We start from the raw sequence: 25,130 nt of genomic DNA, 5'->3' as shown, positions 1-25,130 counted from the left end.
TGTTTTAGCACAGGTCCCATGTTACTAATAACTGGGGTTAACAGTAAAATTAACATGTCTTAACAGTAGCCCACATTCAAAACATCCCCCTTAATTAAAGAAAACAGAAATGCCTCCATTTCACCCCCAAGATCCCACGATAGAACCATATCTCCCTACGCTGGCAAGCACATTCCAACCATTTCCTAAAGTACTGGCAGAAATTCTTTGGATGATCTGCTGTTCCCCCCCCCCCCCCCCCCCTTCCTCCAAAAGACAGACTCTGAAAATTAGCTTGCTATTTCACAGTATAAATCTGTTTGTATAATCCAAGGGGAATCTCTTTATATTCCTGTATCACAGTTCTAATCTTCAGCTCTGTCTGCCTGTCTGAGAGAACTCTTCTTTTAAAGTGAAAATTAAGCATTCAGGGTCATCCCTTGAGTTTAAAACATAACCATTAATGCCTTGCATGACTCAGAACCATTTGGTGATTAAGTTTGTTGAATCAGAAACTAAATTTACAGTCAACAGAAATCAAAAATCTAAACTTGTATGTCAGTTCTTTCTGTTGTAGATCATCAAGTCAAGAGCTTTGAATCAATGGGAGACAGGAATCAGACATCAGTGACAAAATTTATTCTCGTAGGATTCTCTGACCATCCCCGGTTGCAGGGTTTTATCTGTTGGATGGTTCTTCTCATCTACCTGATCTCTATGCTGGGGAACTTTGTGTTTCTGGTGTTGATGTGTGCTGACCCTCATCTCCACAAGCCCATGTACTTCTTCCTCAGCAATCTGTCCATCCTAGACATCTGCTCCACCTCTCTCACCCTCCTCAAAATGCTGGACAGTTACTTAACACAAAACAACTCCATTTCTTTCCAACCATGCATGATCCAACTCTATCTGTTTATTTCTTTCATAAGTACAGAAATTTTCCTTCTTAGTGTCATGGCATTTGATCGTTATGTGGCGATCTGCAACCCTTTACACTACTCTCAAATCATGAAGAAGAGCATCTGCATCCTTCTGGCTGCTGGTTCCTGGATCTTTGGCTTTCTTTGTACGTTTCCTGCAGAAGATGTGATATCTCAGTTATCTTACTGCAAATCTAATGAAATTAATCATTTTTTCTGTGATCCTTCAGCACTTATAAAACTTTCTTGCAGTGACACTCACACATTGGAAACTATAATGCTAATAATGTTTGTTGAAGGAACATTTATAGCACTTGTCCCCTGTCTTCTAATTGTCTTCTCCTACATTTTTATCATCTCTGCCATCCTGAAGATCCATTGTACAGAGGGAAGAGAGAAGGTCTTCTCTACCTGCACCTCCCACCTCACCTCTGTTATTCTATTCTTCACAACTCTTCTCTGTATCTACATGAGACCAGCCTCTATGTATTCACCAGCCCAGGACAAGCTCTTCTCCTTTCTGTATACAGCTCTAATTCCAATGTTAAACCCAATCATATATAGCCTGAGGAACCAAGAAATAAAAAATACATCAAAAAAATTATACACAAAACTAAGCAGAGTAATAAGAAAATAAACTTGTTTGATAAATAAAAAATAAACATACAATTTCTAGAACCTACATTTTGCAGAAGATAAATCTGAGAGTTTTTTGACTCTCATCCTTTGACTCTAGTGTGTATTTCTAATTCTTGTCCCTCCATAGCCTACATATTATAAAATATGTAAAAATTTCTTACCTTTAAGTATTTGCTTCAGTGACATCTCTGTTCATCTGTCTGTGCTGGGTTCATACTTTGGGATCTTATTCTAACGGAAAATAATACATAAACTTGTAGAAGAAATATCCATTGTTATCATTATTGGTATTTGTTTTATTTCTATTTATAATTAATTTATATATATAAATCCAAAGGAAATTTCAATGATAGGACACATCTTATCTTGTTTCAATGAAAATATTTATCAGCTGTCCCCAAGAGAAACACAGCTAGTGGAGATCCACATTTGGATTTTTGATTCATTATTTGCATTTCCGGAAAAGCAATTCCAAAAGGGTGCACAAGGTATTACCCTATTACACAGGCGTTTCACTGGAGTGGAGAAGTTGCCTAATGGTTTTAGTGGTGGGCTGAGGATCAGGGTAACTAGGCTCGATCCCTACTGTATCTCCTTGTGCCTCCGGGCAAGTCACTTAACCCTCCATTGCCCCACATACAAAACTTAGATTATGAGCCCACTAGGAACAGAGAAAGTACCTGCATAAAATATATTAACTGCTTTGGCTATAGTATAAAAAGGTGATAAATCAAGAATCTAATAATAGTAATACGATGAATAATGGCAGTAAGACTTGCTAATTGCCAATAACACAGCTCAAAGCAACAGAGGTATGTGGGTCAAAGGTGCCGTTAATTGACAGCTGCCTATTCTTTAAGGTAGCACCTAACTGCAAGGGGGTGTACATATGGGCGTGTCTCCCAGTTATGTGCATAGTTTACAGAATACTAAAAATTACAAGTCACTTGGTGAACTTAGACCTGCTATTGACATGGCGTAAGAGGGCATGCCTAAACATAGGAGAAGAATGAACTTGGACCTGCCATTGATGTGGCGTAAGAGGGTGTGCCTAAACATAGGAGAAGAATGGAATTTTCTCACCGAAAGGCCACTATAGAATTAGCGCTAAGTGGGTGACATTGAGATGTAAATTTATCAAACCGCCCCACAAGCTGATTATTATGCAAAATGTATGGCACAACTCACAGTGAAGTTGGCAAGCTGTTTTGTCTATGGAACATTATCACCACTGCCACATACGTTAACCTTTCCATGGTAGCATCTGCCCCTCTTCTCCTCTGTCCCCTTGCTGATGCCATGCCACGATGATGACAATGACGACAGCAGGGGTTGCTTCTCACTGCCGATTGTTTCTGTGACTGCTTCACCTCTCGCCACTGATTTGGGTCATTCTGTCATCATAAGCAGTTTCAAGGTGCCTATTGATTTGATGTACTGCCTATGAAAATTATCTAAGCAACTTACAAAGGGGGTCTTTTATTAAAGATTAGCACATGTTATTCCTATGGGCCCTACTGCAGACAACATGCATGAATCTTCAGTAAAATACCCCAAAGTTAAATCTACATAAGTAACAACATTAAATAAGTGTCAACAATATAAAATATACCAAAAGGAGAAAGGGAACAGGGCTACTCCCCCCCCCCCATGTCATTCTAAGTTCTCACCCTTTGCTACTTATTGAAAATACACAGGCACAACCAGAGATGAAAGAGCATCAGCCATGCTGGACGGGGCAATATGGTAAATAGGGGCCCCTCACTCCCCATAGCAAAGTCTTTATTATGCGGCATGGAAATCTTGAATGCTCTGGAAAAGATTGAAAGGTGGGTCTCTGAACTCAAAGACATGGGAGCAGGGTTTCGGTATGGATAGGCCACAAGACCAGCTCTTCTCCTTACTGTTCACAGCTCTAATTCCAACACTGAAGCCCATCATATATAGCCCGAGGAACCAAGAAACCAAAAATACAGTAATCAAAATGAGCTCCCTCCAGGAGACACATAGCTATTGGATGTCCAATTAATTATTCATCATTCCAATTCCAAATTCAAAGCAAGTGCACAGAGGTGCAGTTGGGTATTTTGGACAGTATTACTCCTAGAAGTTATCTTTCAACCTCTTACAATCTGTTAGTCATCATACTATTTCACTACTGTTGAAATTCAAACTCTGTATTTTACATCTAAACTGTAAGCCACACTGAACTCGAGCTTGTTTTCAAGATAATGTGGGATATAAATGTTATAAATATCCCACATTATCTTGAAAACAAGCTCGAGTGCAGACAATCGTTAATCGTTAATCGTGTGGATGCTTGATGAGGAAGAAGGTAAAGTACACAGCATCTGAAGGTGATCATAACATTATGGGATGCAGCCTTTAGACTGGATAATGGTCAGGAGAGGGGCCAAAAAATATTTAAAAAATTTGAGGATAAGATAGATCCCTGCAGAACCCACATTTAAGTACAGAAAACGGAGGAGTACAACTGGCTGTGAGATACCTAATAAGTGATCTTAACGAGAAAGGAATGGAACCAACAAAGTACTAAACTTAAAATGTCTAGATCAGAGATGAGTAAGGAAGAGGGAGTGATTAACAAGGTTAACAGCAGAGACGTGATCAAAGGCGACAAGAATGACAGAAGAATGCTGGCCAAGACACACTCGCATTTTATTATAAATGTAAAGTTAACAACTCCGGAGATGATACTATCTCCATGGGAGCATCAGATCCATTTCCTTCCCCCTCCTCTGCCTCCTCACTGAGTCCCTCGCATCCATATCAGCTTGACTGGTGCCATGGTGGCACCAACAGGAGTAGAACCTGGAAAATGTAGTCTGAGCACACTGCCCACTGCTGACTGGTTCCAGTGACAGAATGAACCAATCAGAGATGGAATAATACATTCAAAAAGCAAAACCACCAAGAGGAATATACAAACGTATACTACATAGAAAAATATTCCTGTTTCCAGCACCATTTTGAAAATGGCTGCCCTTACTCTTGCCTCCGGGGTTCCTGAAGAAGATAACGAAACAGACCTCTCTGTAGAACCAGCGGTTGGAGAGTTTGTGAATTATTGCAAGACTTGTTTTTGAAACAGAAGATAAGTACTTTTGAAATGTATTTATTTATTACATTTATACCCCGCACTTTCCCACAAAAGCAGGTAGTAATAGAAGGCTTTGAGAAGGAGTAATAAAGATAAGATAAAGCGATAGGGATGAGTATGGCGTAGGAAGGATGGGGAAGGGAAGACTAGGAGAGTATGGAGTAGTTAGGGTGACATGGTTCAGATATAGACATCGTCAGAACAAGAGTAATGTGTATGGGTTAGGTCGGGTAGTTTGGGTAAGCTTGCTTGAAGAAATGGGTTTTCAACATTTTCCTAAAAGGTAGATAGTCATTAATTGCTCTGATGGATCTTGGTAATGAGTTCCAAAGCTGGCTGCCCAGAAAGGAAAAGCTGAATGCACGATTGGAGTGTGAACATTGTTTCTTCATTTATATTAGATTGTTTTTTGGGGGGACATATTATTTTCTATTGAATGGTCTCAATTTAGGTTACTAGCACATTATTATGCACATATGGACTAGGTGAACTCAAAGATGTATCTAGGCATCAAATGATAGAGCATTTACTAATATTGCTCAGAGTTCTCGCTGTCTTAGTAAGCTTTAGACGTTGGTGGCGTTGAAGCTTAAATAACTGAGAGTCACCCTTCCTACACATTAATTCCCAGTAAACATTTTTTTATCTGTGAACCATCCTTTTTTCTTTTCATTGGGGAATATTTTTCTATGTGCCAATCAGAGATGGGACATAGTGAAGCAATGGTGGTTTCAGAAATGGTTGCTCCTGAGTCTTCTCTCCTCATCCATCCAATGTCACCCTGGCCTGCCTTGTCTGAAAATACACAGCCATAACTAGGGGAAATACAGCCAGCGTGTTGGAAGGAGACCATGGAATGTAGAGGAAGGGCCCTTCTACCTCACAGCATCGTTTTTCCTGCGGTGTTTGAGGATGCAAAGACTTGGGTCAGGTCTGTGGTCACTGAAATTCTAGGTCAAAGATGAAGAGTTCACAGGTATGAAACTAAGTTATCAGAATGGGTGGGTGAGATGATTGTTCTCCTGGGGGTATCATGCCTAGGAAGCCCAAATATGTGAAGTGAAGGGCAAAAAGACTGAATATCACTGAGAGCAGTCTACCCCTTAAAACTTTATGTAGATTTGTTACTAATCAGAAGGGTCTTCCATCACCACTCTGAACTTCACAGATTCCCCCCCCCCACTTTCACTGCTTAGCCTTGAAAGGGTGGGAAAATCATGATTTTTTTGTCTCTGTTTCTTTGTCATCCCGTCCTTATCTTGTGTCAGTCGTTAGCTATGCACCAGAATTCACAGGCTGAAAGTAATCTGACTTTGGTCACACTTTGAAAACCTATGGTATAGTCCCTGTAACTGGAATTATGCTATGAGCTGAAATTATGTCTGATGGTTTTCAAGCCACATGTAAGTAGGAGTATGCAAGGTCTGTGGAAAACCCTTGAGAGACTAACTAAAGGACACTAGGGGATGGTTTGTGGGAAAACAGCCCTCTTCCTGCAAACACCAAACACAACAATGATGTTAGCTCAGATTTAGATAAAATAGAGAAGGGAAGTGAAGTGATGGCGCTCCAGCACTCTGGATCTCATTCTGAAAACTCTCTTTTGTTTAAAATCCTCCCTGCCTGATGATGTCTCTCTACAAGTCAGCAAGAATTGCAAAGATCACTTTCCCTTCAGGGACAGTCATTAAGTCTAACGGTACTGATTATGGGAAGGGTTTGGAGTTGAGGGGCTGGGGTTGCTGACATGGTCTTTTGTCCCCTCCCCTCATCCAGATATGACAGCGCTCAGCAGATAAATACGTCCTGTACCGGAGTGAGCAGCAACACACCTTGAGCCAAATCTAAACAGGTACAATAACTAAGATTGTCTCTCTGCAGGATGCTCGCACTGCGCTAATCCTAAAATTCTGCACTTTCCGCATAATGCAGTGATATACCATCGGCAGGGGAAACGGTACCTGAGCTTAAAGGAAAGCGGGGACAGCACAACAGATCCGTGACAAAGGTACAAATAGGGTGATTGGGGGGTGGGGGGTGTAAACCATATTTTTCTTTCTATTAGCTTAGCTGAGGACGTCAGTCTTTCAGCTCGGCAAGAAGGAACAATTTTTATTTTCCTGCCAAATCAAGACATATTGTGCTGGGTTTTCAACCAGGGTGGTCAGATGTTTAAGTTAAGCAACAGAGCTGGTGTTTAACTAAATATGGTTATTCAGCGGTGCTGTCTCTGTAGGTAGAGGCTCTATGTGAGGCTACATGTGGTGGGATTTCTACTCCATTACTGCTGCTATCAGAACATTTTTAGGGGTATTTCCAGATCACCCCTAACCAGACTCATAATTATAAAAAGCCATATAGTGATCTGAAAGCCCTGATATTATGCATATGTTATTATTTATTTATTTATATATAGGTAGCGGAATTGTTTCTTGCTTGTTCGGTGGACAGTATATAACACCTTTGACGATCAGGAGGCTCAACTCTTTTTCTATCTTGTACCAAAGTCTACCCTATGGTTCAAAATGAAATGGGCTGGTCCCAGAGATAACTGACTCTCTACTTATGGGGATAACTTTTATTACATAAGATTTATACAAAGTTGATGAGAGGTATGAAATTACCAGAGCAACCCCCAGCCCCTGATAATTCTGGAACAGAATCACAGATCTGGCTGGTTCTGAAAGCTCTCTTTTCCCCACACCGTGAGATCATAAGCTGCAATGACCCCTTTTTTCTGTTTCTCATTGTGAATATATTTATAGCAACCAGGTTTATTGGGGCAGTAGGACTCAGTATTCAATAAATTATATACATAATTCTGAGTGCTAAGTTTGAAAATGTCTGCATGAGATTATAAAATTATAGGGTGGGGTGAGTGCTCGCAGTTAAGGGAGTTCACAGAGTATTTTGAAAAATAAATAAAGCAACCATAAGATCTAAAAAGGAGAAACATGGGAGAACTATGTGAGGTCATCAGTGAAGAGATGAAATTGTTCTGACCTGTAGAGAGGTTTGACATTTAGTAGGGGGGGGATATGATTGAGGTCTATGAAATCCTGAGTGGTGTAGAATGGGTAAAAGTGAATTGATTTTTCACTCTTTCACAAACTACAAAGACCAGGGGACACTCAATTAAATTACATGGAAATACTTTTCAAAGAAATAGGAGGAAATACTTTTTCACTCAATGACTGGTTAAGCTCTGTTAGTAACAGAAGAAAAGAGTTTGGGTAAGTTCCAGTAGGAATCGTCCAAAGTCAGCTATTCAGACAGACATGGGGAAGCCACTGCTTGCCCTGGGATTCGTAGAATGGAATGTTGCTACTCTTTGGGTTTCTGCCAGGTACTTGTGACCTGATTTGTCCACTGTTGGAAGCAGGAAACTGGGCAAGATGGACCATTGGTCTAACCCAGTATGGCTACTCTTATGTTCTTATGTATTTATCTCTCTGAGTTTCAGTGTTTGTCACTGGCTTTGTCAGGCTGACCATTTACAACCCTGGCAAAATCACTTCTCGAGCAATTTTCAGTAAGCTGTGTTAAATTAAAATCATTTTTAAACTCTGACAATGAAAAAATCCTAAGTGACAATAAACCAGATAAATAGCTGCACCCCTTCTTCTCACCTCAGAGCTCTATTGAAAAAACATATCTTTCTCACTCTGCATCTCTTGAAGTACTTGCCGAAAAGATGAATCCCTTTCAATGACCTGCTCTCCTTGTACTTCCTCCAAATCAGACTGTTAAATCGATTAGCTTTTCAATAACTGAATGTGCATTTGTGATCTCAAGAGTCATTATAAATTGCAGAATATCAATTCTAATCCTTGGCTCTATCCCTGACAGATCTCAGAATCTTATAATAAGATCAGGAATAAGTATCGAGGGTCTTAGAACCCAACCAGATTGCTTTCATTTATACCTTGGATGTCTCTTTGAATGTCTTGACCAGTATTCAGCGATCAATTAGTTTGAATGAAAAACTAAAGTTCACAATAAACTGAATACATTCATCTAAACAAATATTTAATCTCTTTGTTTATAGGTCTTCAGGTGAAGACCCCTGACCCAATGCAAGAGAGGAATCAGACATCAGCGACAGAGTTCATTCTCCTGGGATTCTCCGACCATCCCCAGTTGCAGGGTCTCATTTGTTGGACAGTTCTTCTCATCTACCTGATCTCAGTGCTGGGGAACTTTGTGTTTCTGGTGTTGATGTGTGCCGACCCTCATCTCCACAAGCCCATGTACTTCTTCCTCAGCAACCTGTCCATCCTGGACATCTGTTCCACCTCTTTCACCCTCCTGAAAATGCTGGACAGCTACTTAACCCAAAACTACTCCATTTCTTTCCATGCATGTATGACCCAAGTCTACTTCTTTATGTATTTCACAGGTATAGAATATCTCCTTCTCACCGACATGGCATACGACCGTTACATGGCCATCTGCAACCCCCTGCGCTACTCACTTATCATGAACAAAAGCATTTGTCTCTTACTGGCTGCCAGTTCCTGGGTTACTGCTTTTCTTACTGTATTTCCCACAGCAAACATGATATCCCAGTTATTTTACTGCAGATCTAATGAGATTAATCATTTCTTCTGTGACCCTTCAGCACTGATGAAACTCTCCTGCAGTGACACTCATAGACTGGAGATGTGGATATTTCTTGCTGGATTCTTTGTAGGATTCATCCCCTTCCTGTTCATCCTGACTTCATACATCTTCATCATCTCCTCCATCCTGAGGATCCGCTGCACTGAAGGAAGGCACAAGGCCTTCTCCACCTGCTCCTCCCATCTTACCTCTGTCGTACTCTACTGTGTTTCTATTATGTGCATGTACATGAAACCCTCCTCCATGTACTCACCAGCCCAGGACAAGATGTTCTCCTTACTGTACACAGCTATGATTCCAACGTTAAACCCCATTATTTATAGCCTGAGGAACCGAGAAATAAAAAATACATTAAGGAAAGTTCAATGCAAAAGCAAGAACAGCGCCTGGTAAAGAGAAATGAAATCTATAATTCTGTAGAAACCTGTCCTCTTGCAAAACATAAAACTGAAAATTCTGTGGCTTTCGTTCTTTAGCTTCAGGTAGTATTCTTGAGTATCCTTAAATGAAGTATAATTATGAAAAACAAAAGAGTCCTACAGAAGGACATAGCAAACTAAAAAATACGGATCAAGAGTTTATTTATTTATTGCATTTGTATCCCACATTTTCCCACCTATTTGCAGGCTCAATGTGGCTTACAGAGACCTGTTATGGCAGCACCATTCCAGGGTAAAAGATACAATTGGTGTTATAAAAAGAGTAAGGCTGAAAGAAAAGAATTAAGCGTCAGTTATAGAAAGGAGACTTTCCGAGTGTGGGTGGGGTGTTGGGGTGCTTTAATTAAGCTAGAAATTCTCATGGTAGGCCTTGTTGAAGAGATAGGTTTTCAGAGATTTGCGAAAATTAGTTATTTCGTTGATTATTTTCAAGTTTGTTGGTAGTGCATTCCACAGCTGTGTGCTCATGTAGGAAAAGTTAGATGCATGTGTTAAGTCTGTATTTTAAGATTAAGAAATGTGCGGGCAGATCTTTTAGCATTTCTGGGAGGTAGGTCCACGAGGTCTAACATGTAGGCCGGGGCATCTCCGTAAATGATTTTATGCACAATCGTGCAGATCTTGAACGCGATCGTTCTTTAAGCGGGAGCCAGTGTAGTTTCTCTCTTAGTTATACAATAAAATGAGTAACAGAGAGTGAATTTGATTGTTAGATAAGCAAGCTGTACACAAGGCTTTCTGAAAAAGAACCATTAACATAAAAAGTAATAAATTTATTATAACAGAAAGCATGTGGATGTCTATAGTGTAGTTTTTAGCATGGACATTCCTATGCTGACCCAGTGAGGTCTCTGTTCATTGTGTTGCGTATTTCGGTTTGTAAAATGGATGTTCACGAGGGGCATACATAATGTCCATTTGTCAAGTATTTTAGAACAGGTTGTATGTCAGCAGATCTTGATGTAAAAAATTAGCAACACCCTGACCTGTATGTCCCTATTCTAAATTGAACATACCTTTTTAAAATGGCATTCTACATGTGTATTTCATCCCTTTCTAAGTTTACAGGTAATCAGGTGAGAAGCCTTGACCAAATGCAAGAGAGAAATCTCCCATCAGCGGCATAATTCATTCTCCTGGGAATCTCCAACCACCCCCAGTGACAGGGTCTCAAGGAGCAATTTCTCCAAATGGGTTCCCACAGATGACCCTGGCTTAGGAGTGACAGGTTCAGCCCTATGATCTACCAGGTCTGTGTACTGAGGATCTTTGTGATTCTCATGTTAGGGCAAATCTTGGGCTGCTTGATTACAGCTGGATTTTGAGGTTTTGGTGTATGTCTATGAAATATGTATTATTATGATGATTGTTTTGTTCCCCTCTTAGGGTTGTAGATGTGTGGGTCACAACTTTTTAAATAAAAAAAAATGTTGAGTCATTTTCAATGTATAATTGTTTTATTATTATTTGTTGTAGATTTAATAAACGTTGTATATTTTAATTTTACTTTGGTTCCAGTTTTTGGGCCGCCTGGCTCACACTCCCAACTTTTTTATTTTCATGTTGACCCTCACCTCCACAAGTCTGTGTACTTTATTCTCACCAATCTGAGCATCAGCTCTGCCTCTCTCTCAACCTCCTGAAAATACTGGACAGCTACCTAAACCTAAACCAGTCCATTTCTTTTCCATAACCCAACACTACTTCTGTATCTCTTTCACAGGACTTTTCTTTCTTAATACCATGGTGCGCAATCATTATCCTTGTGCTACTCTCTCCTCATGAAGACGAGTGTCTACACCCTGCTGTCTGCAAGTTCGTGAGCCATTAGCTTTCTTGTGTGTTTCCTTTGCTTTACATGATATCCCAGTTGTTCTACTGCAGATCTAGTGAGATTAATCATTTCTTCTGTGACCCTTCAGCACTGATGAAACTTTCCAGCAGTGACACCTGGAAAATGTGATATTTGTTGAATGTGTCTTTGCAGGTTTCATTCTCTTTCTGCTAACCCTGACTTCACAAATATTACTGTTTTTTTATTTCTCAGTTCCTCAGGCTATAAATGAGGGGGTTCAAAGTTGGAATTATAACTGTGTACAATAAGGAGAAGACCTTGTCCTGGGCTGGTGAATATATGGTGACCGGTCTCATACATACAATAATACCAGTTACGCTCTGGAACTCATTGCCAGAGGTTGTGCTATTGCTAGTTTCTGTATCTGGGTTTAAAAAGGTTTTGACAAGTTCCTGGAGGAAAAGGTCCATAGTCTGGTATTGAGATAGACAAGCAGTGGCTTTCCCTGGTATTAGTAGCATTAATCTTAATACTATTGGGATTCTGTCAGGTACTTATGACCCGAATTGGTCACTGTTGGGAGTAGGATTCTGGGTCTGATGGACCATTGGTGTAACCCAATACAGCTATTCTTATTTTCTTATAACAGAGGAGGTAAAGGTGTAGTTAGAGAAGGACTTGTATCTTCCTTCTGTGTAATAGTACCCCTATACTGTATTTGTTCACACCAGAGTCTGTAACCACCTCTCCAGAACTATGTAAGCCACCTTGAGCCTACTAATAAGTGGGAAAAGGTGGGATACAAATGTAACAAATAAATAAATAAATACCAGCACAACTGCATAAGTGCCGACTTCATCCCAACTCTGTTCCTGACACCATAGTCAGTTTCAGTTTAAGTAATAGAGGGGAAAATACACTGGAATAATCTGGTTAATTGCCTTGCACTGAATATCCCTGGACAGCCCCGAACAAGTAATTTTAACCAGCCAGGAGCCTCTTTCTTGTCCTTTCTATGTTGTTAATATTTTTGATGTACACCTGACTGGCTTAGCTGTGTCTCCATGAGAGGGATGGAAAACACCGGTCTAGATGCCAAATATTAGAGGAGACCAAAGGTTTGTGTAAAACCTGAGGGACGTCAGGTGATTTACATATGCAAAAGTCTGACAAAACTTTTACACTAATGGAACAACTTTCTTCTGAGACCAGAATGAAGGAATAGTAGATGGAAACCCTTTTACTAATCAGTGATCTCCCTACGGTCAGGAATTGTCCTGAATATTTAGGATAAATAGCAGAGTGAAGTGATGGCGCTCTGTAATCTTCCAGTGGTCTGGACTCTCGGTCTGCACATTCTGATTTATAAAATTCCCCCTGTCCGAGGACCAGTGAGGATATAAACCCTGCCGATTCTACAGCTGCAGTAAGTAAATTTATCACTTTGCTGGTTAAACCCTTTCAATACCGAGCTCTTAATTTTTCAGCTGAGGTCTTTGCTGAGCAGACTCTCAGCGGTTCTCCTGCTTCTGTTGAGTATCAGTCGGTTTCCGTACGGATTCAGAGGTCCAGAGATAGAATTAATAATTTGTTACAAGAGTTTGGCTGAAGCTATATGAACTGCAGTATCTAAGCCCAACTTATGGTTCATGAATAAGCTGTCTAAAACGAAATGGTTGAGAATGAGGTGGGAGAGATTACCATAAAACACCTCAGTCCTGGATAATTCTGGAACTGAAGAAAAGGCCTGGCTGGTTCTGAAAGATGAAAATCTGAGAATTTTAGACATTTTGATCACAAACTGTAATGTCCCTTTTTTCCTATCCATAGTTCGGTGAATTTTACTGTCAGTAAATCTACAGAAACTGGTTCGTTGAAGCCTGCAGATTTCAGCTTATTTAGTCTCTCATTGAAAGGTTTTTTGGGGGCTTTTAATCTCACCTGAAAAGGTTAATGGGGTTGTTATCGTTTCAGGGGAGAAACATCATGTCTGTATGTGTTATTTTCCTACCAAAGCTAACTGTACAAGAAATAGGTACAAGAGTCTGTGGATACTTTTTTCCCTTGCAGGTTTGAGAGTGAAGGAACCTGAATTCCCTGGTCTCATTTTACATTCTTCAGTTACTGTTTTATTTATTTATTTATTATTACATTTGTACCCCGCACTTTCCCACTCAAAGCAGGTTCAATGCGGCTTATATAGTAATAAGGATTACAGGATTTTGATAAGAAAATAAAAGTTAAATATAACAGAATAACAAAAGTGATAGGTAGGTAGAGAAGGACAGGGGTGAAGGAGTAGGAGAGGTGCAAGCAAGGGCAGAAGAGGCGGGAGGGCGATGGGTACAGGATAAGCGGATGGAATTTTGGTTGGAAAGATAGTCAAGGTCATTGTCGTTGTCTCCTGGATATGTGATGGGTGGCGTTTTAACTGTAAATGTGGAGTTTGATGACCTAGGAACAGTCAGTGATGTAAAAGAATGCTGTGGTGTCTGTGACATGCCGCTCATGTAATTATAACAACCTGCATCAATGCTTTTACTACTAATCATTTCTATAGTGCTATTAGACGTACGCAACACTGTAAACATTATATGCAGGTGCTTTCTCTGTCCCTACAAGACTCACAATCTAAGTTTTTGTACCTGGGGCAATGGAGGATTAAGCTGCAGTGTGGTAAATTTAAAACGAACTGGAGGAAATTTACCTTCACTCAACGAGTAGTTAAACTCTGGAATTCACTGCCAGAAAAGGTGGTTAAGGACTTAGCGGACTTCAAAAAAGGTTTGTATGGCTTCCTAGAGGGAAAAGCCATAGAATGTTATTGAATAGACGAGGGAATAACACAGTATTTCTAGGATAGGCGGGACAAATTGCTTGTTCTTTTGGCCGCTGTCCCAGCATGGCGATGCTTATGTACTTATGTACTAAGGCGCGTAGGTGCCTATGCACATCCAACCCGTGTACAATTGGAACTACCGCCCAGCTTCCGCATGCCATGCACGGGATGTTATTGCATTTTTGACGCACGGTAGAAATTTTCTACCGTGTGGCGCTTACCCAGCGGTAATTGGCAGCGTACACGCGCTGATGATTACCACCTGGTTCATGTGTGAGACCTTGCTGCTATGGGTGGCGGTACGGTCTCAGGACCAAAAACGGACATGCGCTGGTTTTAATTTTGCCACACTTCCAATTTTCAGCCACAAAAAAAAGGCATGATGAAAAATGGACCTGCGCACATCCAAAACATGCACCTTACAACAGCGCAGGCCTTATTTTTCTGTGCACCTTAGTAAAAGGGCACCTAAGTGACTTGCCCAGGATCACAAGGGGCTGCAGTGGGAATCGAACCCATTTCTCCAGGATCTCTGTCCACTGCACTAACCATTAGGCTACTCCTCTGCTTATTCCCCACAAAATAACACTGAGCTCTAGACATTCCTCTTTCAAGATGCCTATACTTTAAATCAGTTGTTCAGGGCCAACCGTTAATAGCCGGTTAATGCTGAACTGAGAACCGGCTATTTTGGGGGTGGAGTCAGCACGTAACCATAAAAGGTAACTGGATTAACTGGATAAAAACCAGTGCTATCCCTTAGTGTTGCCCCATAGCCAGCTAAGAGTTGAATATCGCACTTAATCGGTGATAAATTTAGCCAGCTCCATTAACCTGGAAATGTAATGCCAGAGTCCGGGGACGAGGCCTGGCATAACACCAATGGTGGTCAGCAAATTGCTGTGTGCTGCTGGCCAAATATTGACCCCCGTTGGTTTTTCCCCGTATACATTGCTTGTGATATTTTCCATCTTTAAGTGAACTATATGTAAGTCTGAGACTCTCTTTTGAATCACTTACATCATTTTCTTCTTCTGTGATGACAGAAAGCATTTGAAAAACAGAAAAAGAAGAAGCACAAGAGAAATACATGAGGTGACTCGCTAAGAGATGAAATCAGGCTTCATCAGAGTCCGACTGGTACAAAGGTTTGTCAATCCATGAAATCCTTTCATTACATCCGCCTCGGTTCTAAACCACAGCTGTCTCTGAATCTCTGGGGATCACCTCTGGATCAATTTTCAGCCAAACACTGCCAGCTAGATTTGAGGTTGGCAGGACACCTCCCCATCAGAAGATGCCATGACACAGACATTCTCCCCCACACCAGGCAGTCACATTGCCCCCAAACCCATGACAGAGAAAACATATACCCAAGCGCTGCAGCCACTCTCTCTCCTCACAAATTTCCAACTACATTACAGCCTCTTCTCCCTCTGGCAGAACTCCTCAGGTCCCACTCTCACTGTCCACTATCCTCCCCACATTCTAATTGTGTCTGGCTCTTTAAATAACTCGATGAGTATGCATTATCCAAGATGATTCACTTTCAGGCTAATTTTCGAAAAAGAGAAGGACACCCATCTTTCAACACAAATTGGAAGATGGGCGTCCTTCTCCCAGGGTCGCCCTAAACGGTATAATCGAAAGCCGATTTTGGGTGTCCTCAACTGCTTTCCGTCGCGGGGACAACCAAAATTCACGGGGGCATGTTGGAGGCATAGCGAAGGTGGGACTTGGGCATGCCTAACACATGGGTATCCTTGACACATAATGGAAAAAAAAGGAAGTTCCTGACGAGCACTTGGACGACTTTACTTGGTCCTGTTTTTCTTACGACCAAGCCACAAAAAGGTGCCTGAACTGACCAGATGACCACTGGAGAGAATCGGAGATGACCTCCCCTTACTCCCCCAGTGGTCACTAACCCCCTCCCACCCTCAAAAAACATCTTTAAAAATATTTTGTGCCAGCCTCAAATGTCATACTCAGGTCCATGACAGCAGTATGCAGGTCCCTGGAACAGGTTTAGTGGGTGCAGTACACTTCAGGCAGGTGAACCAAGACCCATCCCCTCCTACCTGTTACACTTGTGGTGGTACATGTGAGCCCTTCAAATCTCACCACAAACCCACTGTACCCACATCTAGGTGCCCCCCTTCACCTGTAAGGGCTATGGTAGTGGTGTACAGTTGTGGGTGGGGGGTTTGGGGGGCTCAGCAAACAAGGAAGCTATGTACCTGGGAGCAATTTCTGAAGTCCACTGCAGTGCCCCCTAGGGTGCCTGGTTGGTGTCCTGGCATGTCAGGGGGACCAGTGCACTACGAATGCTGGCTCCTCCCATGACCAAAGGGCTTGCATTTGGTCGTTTCTGAGATAGGCGTCCTAGTTTCCATTATCGCCGAAAATCAGAAATGACCAAGTCGACGCCTAAATGTCAAGATTTGGGCATCCCTGACCGTATTATCGAAACAAAAGATGGACGTCCATCTTGTTTCAATAATATGGGTTTCCCCACCACTACACTGAGACGTTTTGCGAGGATGTCCTCAGCAAAACTTGGGCGTCCCTTTCGATTATGCCCCTCTTTCTATTCTAGAATTCCAGTTCTAATCCCCAGCTCTGTCACTGCTGGCTTGTCTGAGGATTTTCACGTTAAGGTCAAGGCTAACATTCAGTTGCACTGTTTTATATCTTGGATATCTCTTGGAAAAGGAGATATCCCTAGGACCATTCAATGATTAGGTCACTTGAATCATAACATATGTTTGAAAGCAAGAGAGAGCAGTATAGTTGTACCTTTCTTCTCTTTCTCTGTTTATAGGTTATCAGGTGAAGAGTTTTGATCCAATGCGAGAAAAGAATCAGACATCAGTGACAGAATTCATTCTCCTGGGATTCTCTGACCATCCCCTGCTGCAGGGTGTCATCTGTGGGACTGTTCTTCTGATCTACCTGATCGCAGTGCTGGGGAACTTTGTGTTTTTGATGTTGATGTGTGCCGACCCTCACCTCCACAAGCCCATGTACTTCTTTCTCAGCAACCTGTCCATCCTGGACATCTGTTCCACCTCTCTCACCCTCCTGAAAATGCTGGACAGCTACCTAACCCAGAACAAGTCCATTTCTTTCCCTGCATGTATGACCCAAGTCTACTTATTTATTTATTTCACAGGCACAGAACTTTTTCTTCTCAGTGCCATGGCATACGATCGTTATGTGGCGATCTGTAACCCCTTACGTTACTCTCTCATCATGAAGAAGAGCATCTGTATCCTTCTGGCTGCTGGTTCCTGGGTCATTAGCTTTTTTGGAGTGCTCCCTGTGCCATATATGATATCTCAGTTGTTCTATTGTAGATCCAATGAGATTGATCACTTCTTCTGTGACCCTTCAGCACTGATGAAACTTTCCTGCAGTGACACTCATCAACTGGAGAATGTGATATTTGTTGAAGGAATCTTTGTAGGATTCATTCCCTTCCTGCTAACCCTGACTTCATACATCTTCATTATTTCTGCCATCTTGAGCATCCATTGCACTGATGGAAGACTCAAGGCCTTTTCCACCTGCGCCTCCCACCTCACTTCAGTTATACTATTCTATATGACTATTATGTGCATGTACATGAGACCGACCTCGGTGTATTCACCAGGCCAGGACAAACTCTTCTCCTTACTGTACACTGCTATGATTCCAACATTAAACCCTATCATTTATACCCTGAGGAACCGAGAAATAAAAAATACATTAAGAAAAATTAGACACAAAAGCAAGAGCAGTGGTTAAAAAAAATTAAACGTGTCTTCAAAAGCAACAGAAGTCTTACAAAAAAACCCCTGAAACTTGTCCTTTTGTGGAATGTAAACCTGAGAATTCTGTGAATTTCTTTCTTTCACTTCACCTTGTATTCCAAATACTCATTAACTTACAGATTATGGGGGGCGGGGTCTTCTACAGAGGTGCACTAGCATTTTTAGCATGTACCAATAATTAGTTCATGCCCATAGAAATATATGGGCATCTCTAACGCATGCTAAAAAGGACCCCTCACATAAATGAAGTATAATTATGAAGTACATAAGTACATAAGTAATGCCACACTGGGAAAAGACCAAGGGTCCATCGAGCCCAGCATCCTGTCCACGACAGCGGCCAATCCAGGCCAAGGGTACCTGCCAAGCTTCCCAAACGTACAAACATTCTATACATGTTATTCCTGGAATTGTGGATTTTTCCCAAGTCCATTTAGTAGTGGTTTATGGACTTGTCCTTTAGGAAACCGTCCAACCCCTTTTTAAACTCTGCGAAGCCAATCGCCTTCACCATGTTCTCCGGCAACGAATTTCAGAGCACTGAAGTGGACTTCAAAAATTGGTCCCAGGTGCATAGCTCCCTTACCTTGGGTGCTGAGCCCCCCCAAATCCCACCCCCCAAAACCCACTCTCCACAACTCTCCACCACTACCATAGCCCTAAGGGGTGAAGGGGGGCACCTACATGTGGGTACAGTGGGTTTGGAGGCCTCCCATTTACCACAAGTGTAACAGGCAGGGGGGATAGGTCTGGGTCCACCTGCCGGACATGCACTGCACCCACAAAAAACTGCTCCAGGGACCTGCATACTGCTGTCAGGGAGCTGGGTATGACACTTCAGGCTGGCATAGAGGATGGCAAAAAATGTTTTAAATTGTTTTTTGGGGTGGGAGGGGGTTGGTGACCACTGGGGGAGTAAGGGGAGGTGATCCCCGATTCTCTCCGGTGGTCATCTGGTCAATTGGGGCACTTTTTGGGGCTTGGTCCTAAAAATAAATGGACCAAGTGAAGCCGGCGAAGTGCTCATCAGAGCCGGCCTTCTTTTCTCCATTATCGGCCGAAGCTGGCCATATCATAACCACGCCCCCGTCCCGCCTTCCATACCCTGCCAACACGCCCCCTTTAACTTTGGCCGGCTCTGCGATGGAAAGCAGTTGGAGCCAGCCAAAATCGGCTTTCGATTATACTGATTTGGCTAGGTTCAGGAGATGGCCAGCCATCTCCCGATTTGTGTTGGAAGATGGCCGGCGATCTCCTTCGAAAATAAGCAGGATGTTGTCTTCAACTGTAGTGAGTTCTGAGATATCCCCTCACCCTCCCCCAGGAAGGGCAGGATACGATTTACAAAATAAGCTCACTCTCCCACTACTTCCTGAAACAGCCAGGCACAACTTTCCAACTAGTAGAATCACTTTTGCCCCAAAGAGATTTAATCTCTGTGCTGATCAATGGCAAAATTTTCCAACTAGTAGAAATACTTTTGCCCTGAAGAGATTAAATCTCAGGGGAGATCTCTTTGCCGATCAATGATCTTACAGATAGAGATTAGTTCTGAAGATTTAGATAAATAGGAAAGAGAAGTGAGGATGCTCTATAATCTTCCAGTACGCTGGACTCTCATCCTGCAGACTCTTTGCTTTATACCTCCGGCCCAATGTCTCTCTTCGAGTCAGCGAGGACATGAAGACCAAGGATCCTGCAGATCTCGTAAGTGCATCTACCACTGTAGTTATTATATGGAGAGTCTGTGAGGTGAGGGTGGGGGTTACATAATGGTCCCCTCTTTCTGTTCCAAAGTCGCAGATGTTCAAAGAAATAAACAGATTGTTTCTCATCTGCAGGACCCTGGACAGCTCAGGTCCTGTGTTTCATTTGATGCTAAATTGTGGCACATTCAGCTTAATATAGTGATGTCCTTTCTTCAGGGGAGGAGGCTCTGTTCCGGATGGGAAACAGCACCTAAGACTAAAAGACAGAAGGACAATAAAACAAGTAACATCTGCGACAGTTCATCCATTTATCGGCTGAATATTATCACTAAACAAATTATCCGGACCATAATCACATGGACAATAAGTGGCCATTAAATAACTTAAATATTAGGTATGGGATATATGGGTTTCATCCCCCAGATGTTCTATGGACATTTTATTCAGTTGGGGGTCAGTGTTTAAAAAAAAAGGTGACTCCCACCAACTGTACATTAAGCTGGAAACTGTTGACTTTGGTGTTTCATGCATTATGAGACATGAGTCCAGGATAATTGAAAGAGACAATATTCAGGAATGTGAGGGCTGGACCTTTGTGTTCTGCTATAACAGTATAGCAATTAACTTAGCAGGGTTTAAAAAAGGTTTGGATAATTTCCTAAAAGAAAAGTCCATAAGCCAATATTAAGATGGAATTGAGGAAATTCACTGCTTATTTCTAGAATAAGCAGCATAACATCTGGTTTACTGCACTGGATCATGCCAGGTACTTGTGACCTGGATTGGTCACTGCTGGAAACAGGATACTGGGCTTGATGGACCTTTGGTCTGTCCCCGTATGGCAATGCTTATGTTCTTATGGGTGATCCCTGGACCAAAGGACTTCTGACTAGTTAGACCAGGAAGCAAGTTTTCATAAGGTGGCACTGGCTTTCTGGAATCATTTCTAGGGCTGATTAGGAAGGAAATATGATAATCGAATGTCTGAATATTGTTAGTAACTTTGGCCTCCTTTTACAAAGCCATGCTAGTGGTCTATGGGGTGGTAATGCTGACACAGCCCGTTCACATTCAATGGGCTGTGTCTGTATTGCAGCGTGGCTTATTTCAAGGAATTTCACTGATAATAATTAGAAAGAGAATGTCTGTTTATTTATTTATGAGATTTATATACCACACTATCTCAAAATGGATTCAAGTTGAATGTGGCTCACAATATACCAAAAGTAGAACTGACAAGGCCTTCTGATTACATAGAACAAGGTATTAATATTATTAACAGCATGAAATCCTGATCATATAACATGTTTGTAATACATAGTGTAAAAAAGTAATAAACTCAACAACTCACATTCTATCCTATTATAGAGTGTTATATTATTAGTATATGTATGTCTTAAAATGTATGTGTTGCATAAACTGTTTTTGTACATACATTTAGTTGAAAAAGCAGTTTATAAATTTGTAAATTAATTCAATATTATGCAGATATATTAACTTAATTTACTACAACCCACTTGATACTATGCCAGTGGCATTCTGTGGTTTTACAGCCTTTGACTACTGTGGGCTGAATCTCACCCGGATTTCAACGCCAGGGTAACGTCCAGGCACAGGCACTGAATAAAGAGATCATTATGTTTTCAACACAAATGACTGATCATTTTTCAGTTCCACAGGTACTGCTGCTCCGTAAAACACAGATGCCTTTTCCAAAATTATGTGCTCTCACCTTAAGCTTAACTTGATTTATTTAACTGACAAACTTTTAAGATATACATCTAACTGAAAATGCAGTGCCCGTCCCAGGAAATAACTAATAACAAGGTCTACTCCCAATGAAGAAATTGTGTTTCATTTGAGGTCTGCTATTGGGTGTAACAATTTTAGTCCCCGTGTCCCAGTAATAATCCCCGACTCTGTCACAGACTGTCTGTTTACACTTTTGGGAAAGTCACTTTCAGATGAAATTTCAGTAAACTTTGCAGCAATGGCAAATTTAGGATAACTTTAAGATTTAAGGGTGAAAAAACTCCTATGTCAAATTAACTAGATTTATCCCTAAAGATGGCTGCATCCCTCCCTCTCAACCAGAGCCTCCATGAGAACTCATTCCCCCACACTTGAACCCATCCCATAACCCCATTACCTCAAAGGTTGTTGGGAAAAACACATTCACCTAAATCTACAGACCCCTTCTCATCATTTTCTGAAGTACTGGCAATAAAATGTTGATTCCTTTAAGAAACTCTGCTGTGCCCCCCTTCCCTCCAAAGCACAGACTCTAACAAGTAGCTGTGTTTTCAGTGATTAGGGAAGAGTCACCTTATATTCCTTCATCTCAGCTCCAATCCTCAGCTCTATCACTGCCTAATCAGAGAACTCTTGTATTAAAGTCCAGATTAAGCATTCAGAATAATTTCTTGTCATTAAAACCAAAAATACTAGGACTAGGGGGCATGTGATGAAGCTACAATGTAGTAAATTTAAAATGAATCGGAGAAAATGTTTCTTCACTCAACGTGTAATCAAACTCGGAAATTCGTTGTCAGAGAATGTGGTAAAGGCGGTTAGCTTAGCAGAGTTTTAAAAAGGTTTGGACGGCTTCCTAAAGGAAAAGTCCATAGACCGTTATTAAATGGACTTGGGGAAAATCCACTATTTCTGGGATAAGCAGTACAAAATGTTTTGTACTTTTTTGGGGTCTTGCCAGGTATTTGTGACCTGGATTGGCCACTGTTGGAAACAGGATGCTGGGCTTGATGGACCTTTGGTCTTTCCCAGTATGGCAATACTTATGTACTTAAGGAACTTTTATTAGCTCTTGAATGTTTACCTGGACATCTTAAAGACTATTCAGTAATTAATTTGGTTCAATCACAAAATAAATTTAGAAGAAAAAGAAAATAGCAATATAAGGGGCCCTTTTACCGTTCACTCTTTTGGAAGTACACCAGCCCAACACAGTTGCCTGTGGTATTTCCACCCCAAGCATAAGCCATTTCTGGGAGAAAAGCAAAACCCCTGGAAATGGCTTGCATGACGGTAACCCAGCAGTATGTGGGCATCAATGCAAGCTGCCCAGTTAACATCAGGTTAGCGCAGGAGCCCTTATCATCACCTCGGTGGGTGGTGGTAAGGACTCCCTATCAAATGCATTAGGATGTGGAACAACACACAATCACTAGATATAAACAGACAATGCCTTCCACGTGATGAAAATGTATTTTAACTGCAATAATGTCAACCACTTTTAACAAAGGAAAAATGGCCTCACAGAGCTCCTTGATTAATACAATCTACTGGAGCTAAAATGGATTGTACAAGATCTTCTGTTCATCACTGGCCCCAAAAAAACCCTTCGAAATTGCTATGAAGTCACTAGTTACCTTTAATTGCTGTACAACTTTCAAATAATACATGCTATATCAACAGTAACAGTGGTTAGATATGCAGAGAGAAATTCTGGAGACTGAAAGACCACTTATCTTTCAGATGCACTTGCTACTGACACTTGTCGTTTCTGCTGCTAGAGCTAGTTTATTCTCCCCTCGCCCCAAGCCCAGAGAGACACTGAACAGCTTAACTACAGCCGGTTTCAAAGATGATTCCACCACCAAGACCCTGAAGCAGCAGTACGAAACGCTGGCCATCGTCGGTCTTCGTTATAAGTGGTTGACATTATTGCAGTTAAATACATTTTCATCACGTGGAAGGCATTGTCTGTTTATATCTCCCTATCGCATGGCCATATGGTAAGAGTTCTCTTACTGCATGGCCAAGTGTGCCCAGGATCTTTTTACCTGCTGTGGTAAAATGGCCCTGGAACACAGGAAAAACAGCTTCTGCCACCAGTGCAGAGTCTTTTCCCCCACAGTTTGGTAAAAGGGCCCACAATGTTTTATCTCTTTGTCTGTTTATAGGTTATCAGGTGAAGAGCCCTCACTCCATGGGAGAGAGGAATCAGACATCAGTGACAGAATTCATTCTTCTGGGATTTTCTGACCACCCCCAGTTGCAGGGTCTCATCTGTGGGACGGTTCTTCTGATCTACCTGATCTCTGTTCTGGGGAACTTTGTGTTTCTGGTGTTGATGTGTGCCAACCCTCAGCTCCACAAGCCCATGTACTTCTTCCTCAGCAACCTGTCAATCATGGACATCTGCTCCACCTCTCTCACCCTCCTGAAAATGCTGGACAGCTACCTAACCCAGAACTACTCCATTTCTTTCCATGCGTGTATCACCCAGGTCTACTTCTTTATGTATTTCTCAGCCATAGAATATCTCCTTCTCACCGAAATGGCATATGACCGTTATGTGGCAATCTGCAACCCCCTACGTTACTCACTTATCATGAACAAAAGCATTTGTCTCTTGCTGGCTTCCAGTTCCTGGGTTACTGCTTTTCTTGCCTCATTTCCTGTAGCAAACATGTTATCCCAGTTATCTTACTGCAAATCTAATGTCATTAATCATTTCTTTTGTGACCCTTCTGTACTGATGAAACTCTCCTGCAGTGACACTCATAGAGTGGCGATGTGGATATTTGTTGATGGAATCGTTGTTGGGTTCATCCCCTTCCTGCTCATCTTGACTTCATACATCTTCATCATCTCCTCCATCCTGAGGATCCGCTGCACTGAAGGGAGGCACAAGGCCTTCTCCACCTGCGCCTCACACCTCACCTCTGTTATACTCTACTGTGTGTCTATTTTGTGCATGTACATGAAACCCACCTCAATGTATTCATCAGCCCGGGACAAGATGGTCTCCTTATTGTACACAGCTATGGTTCCAACATTAAACCCCATCATTTACAGCCTAAGGAACCGAGAAATAAAAAATACATTTAAAAAAATTAAATGCAAAAGCAAAAATAGCATCTAGTGAAGCAAAAACAATTTATAATTCTATAGAAACCTGTTGTTTGGCAAAACATAAATCTGAAAATTTTGTGGTTTTCATTCTTTAGTTTTAGCTTCTATTACTGCTTGTACTCGAATGACAGATTATTTGTAGCTCAATCAGTTGTACAATATAATGAATAATATTTAAAGAGTAAACTTGATTGTTTCTTTTCTGTAACAATAAATGTAGCAGCTTTTTTTTTAATCTAACAAACATAAAAAGACAATACATTTATTTTAGGAGAATGCTAACGGTCTGGCAGTCCTGAGACATTCTTTTAGCCTGGACACTATTTGTTTAGAGGGTCTTTTTCTAAGAGGTGGTAAGCCTTACGCACTAGT

At 41.5% G+C, this 25,130-nt stretch overlaps 1 protein-coding gene across 1 annotated transcript; it reads left to right on the top strand.

The window, feature by feature from the left end:
• Positions 1–19,757: 19,757 nt before the first annotated feature.
• Positions 19,758–24,768, top strand: LOC115457400 (olfactory receptor 1044-like). The gene is made up of 2 exons (XM_030186818.1): positions 19,758–19,878; positions 23,804–24,768. The coding sequence occupies exons 1-2, from the start codon at positions 19,758–19,760 to the stop codon at positions 24,766–24,768; spliced, it is 1,086 nt and encodes a 361-aa protein (XP_030042678.1).
• The last annotated feature ends 362 nt before the right edge of the window (positions 24,769–25,130 follow it).

The sequence above is a fragment of the Microcaecilia unicolor genome, chromosome 14 (assembly GCF_901765095.1).
Source record: "Microcaecilia unicolor chromosome 14, aMicUni1.1, whole genome shotgun sequence".
NCBI classification, from domain to species: Eukaryota; Metazoa; Chordata; class Amphibia; order Gymnophiona; family Siphonopidae; genus Microcaecilia; species Microcaecilia unicolor.
The sequence above is the reverse complement of the archived record's forward strand: the minus strand, read 5'-3'. Positions and strand labels throughout refer to the sequence as shown.

Excerpts from the sequence above, each read along its gene's own strand:
- LOC115457400 (XM_030186818.1), top strand. The coding sequence starts at position 19,758 with ATGCTCTATAATCTTCCAGTACGCTGGACTCTCATCCTGCAGACTCTT. Across the intron at positions 19,879-23,803 it reads CCAAGGATCCTGCAGATCTC|GTTATCAGGTGAAGAGCCCT; the intron begins GTAAGTGCATCT and ends GTCTGTTTATAG.